Below are 4,842 nucleotides of genomic sequence, written 5' to 3'. Positions count from 1 at the left end.
CACTTGTAGAGAAAATTTCAGAGTTGTTTTTTTATTAAGAAGGTGTAATATAAGATTTAATTTTGAAACCACTTAACATAAAGTAGTAAACTGTTATCGGGACATTTATTATTCACTTTGAATGAGTTAACATATATAATAGGCACAACAGAGACGACTTTTTCTCTTTTATTTCTCTAGGTTTTGCTTTATGATCCATTGCTATGGCTAGGAGTAAGGGCCGCGTTAGGAAGAATGTTGTGATGAAGTTGGTTTCCCTTGATTCTCGAGCATCTTCAAGTTCGAGTAGATTGTCCGCCGAAAATATTCGTCTTCTTATATCCTCTTCACCAAAGGAAATGGCGTTACCATTCTGAATCTATGCCGCAGACTGTTCCAACTATCAATCAAGAACATCCTCATCTCGATGGGTCTGCAAGCTGAGTGTTAGTGGTCATTGGCAGTGCTAAGGGTTTAGTGGGTTCAAAGGAGATGCAGAGTTCAAAACAAGGCACTGTTTCATTAGATTTGCTCAACCTATTGCAATCAAAAACTACTCCTATTCCCCCAATCAGTAAGTTTCCGTTTGGTAAACCTTTTAAAATTTTGCTATTAATATGAATGAAGTTCTCTTTTGTAAATCCGCCGTAGTGTGTTTTATTTTGGGTGCTAACCCTTTTTAACATGTAATGGAGGGTTTTGTTCAGAGCATTTGGAAAGATCTTGGTATTGATAAAATTATCAGGGTAGCTAAGGGTTTGTTTCTTATGAGGTTCCTTGTACATAAAGCTCGTGAGAAAACATTTGATATCAATGGTTTTATGTTTGATAAAAAGCCTTTTATTCTGAAACCATAGGTTGCCTCTATGTCCAATGATAAGGAGAACTTGTCTACTTTACCAATTTGGACTCGCATTCCTAGTTTAGATTTTATGTACTTGGGTGAGTGTAGCATGAGGAAGATTGTTGAGATGTTACGAGTGTGAAAGTGCTTTGATACAATTACTAATAACAAGGCTCGGGGTATGTGTGCGAGGGTTTTGATTGAGATGAATATCAGAGATGATTTTCCAATTGCAATTTCGTTTGAGAATGAATATAGTGAGCTGGTGTCTCAACCTATTCTATATGATTGGAAACAACCTTGGTGTAAGATTTGTGAGCAATTAGGGTATGTTGAAGAATAATATAAACAGAGTGTGCCACATAACAGCGAAAAAATTCCTCCTTTTGATAGTGAGGTTTTCAGTTGGTGCAATATAAGGCTAAATTTGCTGCAGAAACTATTATTCAAATAGGGGATTTGACTCCTCGTATCCCTACTACTAGCGCTGTTTCCTCTGGTCTTGCAGACATTCTAGCTTCTAGTAATGATTTTGAGGTCCTTGAAAACCATGTGGAAGGTACTAAAGATGTTGAGGATGAATCAAATAAAAGCGTTGGGGGATGCTCCATCCTATTACCATGAATAACATCTTCTATTGGAATGTGAGGGGATTGAATAGGGTACAAAAACAAGAGTTAGCTAGCTCTCTTCTCAAGCATAATATTTCCTTATTCAATGTCCTTGAGGTCAAGGTTAAGGGGGATAAACATGGTCATTTATAACAAAATTTATGCCTTGGTTGGTGTTTTACTCATAATTTGGCTTATCATCGTAGGGGGAGGATTATTGTTAATTGGAAGGGTGCTGAAATGGATGTAGATATCCTTTTTATGAACAACCACATTATTCATCTAGATGTTAAGCCTCTCGTAGGTAACTCTTTCTTCTACACCTGTGTCTATGGTGATTCTAATGCTAGTATTCATAGACTTTTTATTGAAGAAACTTAGTGATGTTTTTAAGTAATTTGCCTTGACTTATACAGGGTGATTTCAATTGTTGAGCAGTAATAGTTGAATGCACAAGTCATAAAGTGAGATTGCACATGATTATGTATTTGAGGAATTGTGTGAATTCTTATGTGCTTCATTATTTGAAGTTCAGTGTTTGTTTCTTCACTTGGTCAAATAAACAAAGTGGTGACGCACGCGTATTTAGTAAGATTGATTGTGTTATAGGTAACCAAGCATGGGAAAATGTCTACCATAGTGTTGAAGTATCTTTTTTGAATGAGGGCTCTTTTGATCATACCCCTATATCGGTACATTTGTGCTCTCAACCTAGGGGTAAGAAAAAATTCAAGTTCTTTAATCACTGGGTTGCTAAGGAACAATTATATATTCAGGAACAATTACTTCTTCATCCTTGTGACCCTATCTAATCTATGCAAGAATATGAGGCTGCTGCGCGATTATAGAAAGCTAAGTCTGATTAGGGAACTTATCTTAGTCAGTTGGCCAATTAAACTCGCTAAAGTATGGGGATGACAATTCATGACACTTTCATTAGTGTATCTAACAAAGGCACCTATCCAATCGCATCTTGCTTCTTTATAGGGAGGGTATTCTTTTTTCTGACTATAGGAAAATACAAGAGACTTTCTTGTGTTTCTATTGGAACTTATTGTACCATAAGTTGAAAGAACAGAAGAGGATTGATATGCATATTATTCAAGAAGGACATATCTTGGATGAAAAACAATGGTCTCTTCTGTCTTTATCTTCGTCGACTGAGGAAATTAAGAATGCTACAAAGAGTATTCCCAATAACAAAAGTTTAGGCTTAGATGGTTACAATAGCAAGTTCTATAAAGCTTCTTGGTATGTCATTGGAGAGGATGTCGTTGAAGCAATTCAATAGTTCTTTAGATATGGGAAGCTCCTTCAAGAATTGAATGTTACAGCGATTCATCTTATCCTCAAAGTCCCTAACCCCAAAGATCCAAGTGATTATAGACCAATCTCTTGTTGCCACATCCTGTATAAATGTATTACTAAGCTTTTATGTAGTACACTAAGATTGGTCCTTAATAGTGATATTGTTCCTTCTCAAGGTGCCTTTGTGGTGGGTTGTAGTATTATGCAGAATATTTTATTATGTCAGGATATTTTGAAACAATATGGGAGGAAACACTACCCCCTAGTAACCTATTGAAGATTGACATTAGAAAGGCTTATGATACTTCGGATTAGGAATTTCTTAAGGACATGTTGTTGACACTCAATTTTCATTAGCATTTTATTATGATTGTAATGGCATGTATGTGTAGCTCAATTTTCATTGATTCTAAATGGCTGCCCTATGCCTTTATTCAAATCTAAGAGGGGTATCCGGTAAGGTGATCCAATGTCTCCTTTGATTTTCATATTGTGTATGGAGTATCATCCTAGCTAGGATGTTGAAGGCTACAGATAATCTTCCAACTTTTCAATTTCATCCAAGGTGTAATAAGCTTAAGTTGAATCACCATTGTTTTGCGGATGACTTGATGCTTTTTTGTCGTGGAGAGTTGGGTTAAAATTATGTTGTCATGTTTTACTAATTTTGCTAATTCTACCAGATTAGTTGCAAACCCTTTCCAATAAGATTTGTATCTTGCAGGTTTCAGCGTTGTTGTGAAAAATTTATTTGCTTCTGTTTGTGAAATCCCATTGGGTGTCATACCTTTTAGGTATTTGGGTGTTCCTCTCTCTTCAAAAAGATTGACTGCTGTTGAATGTGAACATTTGGCTCTTAAGATGACTTCCAAAATCAGGTCTTGGCAGGTTAGAAATTTATCTTACGCAACGAGGTTGCAATTGGGATCTGCTCTACTAATGAATATTACGAATTTCTGGTGTCAACTCTTTGTTCTCCCTAAGAAGGTTTTTCAGCAAGTAAATGCAATTTGTAGAGCGTTTCTTTGGCATGTTTGATGCAGATAATGCAGTTTGTACTTTTAAATGAATGAAAGGTATTGGTAGTCTTAGTCTGGCATTGTGGAATCTAGCTGCAGTGAGGAAGTTAGCTTGGCATGTCTCGACTATGAGTGAATCTATGTGGGTTAAATGGGTTCATGGAGTCTACACAAAGGGCGGGAGATGGAAGGTCTTCAATGTACCAATAACATCCAGCTGGAGATGGAGGTCAATGCACCAATAACATCTAGCTGGACTTTCAAGAAAATATGCAAAGTCAAGGAGTTGCTTAGTGCTTAGGTGTATAATGAGACTTATTCCATCAAATCAGTTTATAATGAATTTCTAGGGGATGGGTAGACAATTCAATGGGATAAGTTTGTATGGAATAGGAGATCAGTACCTGAAGCTAGATTCATTCTTTGGCTTCTTGTTAATGATCGACTGAAGACAAGAGACAAGTTACTTTTATCGGGCGTTACTAATAGTGCTCTATGTCCTTCATGTGGTACGCAGGATGAGTCTGTGCTTATTTGTTCTTCTTGTGTGCTTTTAGTTTCAGATACCTAAAGCTCTTGTTGCATTGCTTAGGGGCTTGTGGAATTGGAGATTCTATGTTGAGTTTTGCAAATAAACTGTAACGAACCTTTTTTCTTAATCTTAAATATGTTGACAAATTCAATAATCGTTTCGTTTCATTATTTCTAAAGCCGTTCCGAATTTTATTCCAATCGTTCTTAAGTTCTTGATTTTTTTATATAATTTATTTCTCTTAGAATGAAATATTAGGTTTAAATTATAAGTTTGTTTTTATATTTGGTGATTTCATTTTTTATATTGTATTTTTAATATTAAGTCAAATTACCTATAATAACTTAATCTTTCTATTTCCTATATTATTTTATGATAAAATAATAATAATAACAATAAAATTAAATTAAAAATAAAAAGAAAGAAAAGATCTTAAAAACCTTATGTGTTGGCATAAAATAAAATTAGGTGGCATGATGTTAGGGATTTTCATTTGTTTTATTGTTCATTGCCTTATCACTATTTTTTTTTATTTTTTTGCTTCTACAT

The 4,842-nt window shown here is 35.1% G+C and overlaps 1 protein-coding gene across 1 annotated transcript; it reads left to right on the top strand.

The window, feature by feature from the left end:
- LOC130809941 (uncharacterized) lies at positions 1–4,455 on the top strand. The gene is made up of 2 exons (XM_057675816.1): positions 1–553; positions 3,467–4,455. The coding sequence occupies exons 1-2, from the start codon at positions 472–474 to the stop codon at positions 3,778–3,780; spliced, it is 396 nt and encodes a 131-aa protein (XP_057531799.1). The 5' UTR covers positions 1–471; the 3' UTR covers positions 3,781–4,455.
- The last annotated feature ends 387 nt before the right edge of the window (positions 4,456–4,842 follow it).

This window comes from Amaranthus tricolor, chromosome 4 (genome assembly GCF_026212465.1).
Source record: "Amaranthus tricolor cultivar Red isolate AtriRed21 chromosome 4, ASM2621246v1, whole genome shotgun sequence".
NCBI lineage: Eukaryota > Viridiplantae > Streptophyta > Magnoliopsida > Caryophyllales > Amaranthaceae > Amaranthus > Amaranthus tricolor.
The sequence above is the reverse complement of the archived record's forward strand: the minus strand, read 5'-3'. Positions and strand labels throughout refer to the sequence as shown.

Excerpts from the sequence above, each read along its gene's own strand:
- LOC130809941 (XM_057675816.1), top strand. The coding sequence starts at position 472 with ATGCAGAGTTCAAAACAAGGCACTGTTTCATTAGATTTGCTCAACCTA. Across the intron at positions 554-3,466 it reads TACTCCTATTCCCCCAATCA|GTTTCAGCGTTGTTGTGAAA; the intron begins GTAAGTTTCCGT and ends TGTATCTTGCAG.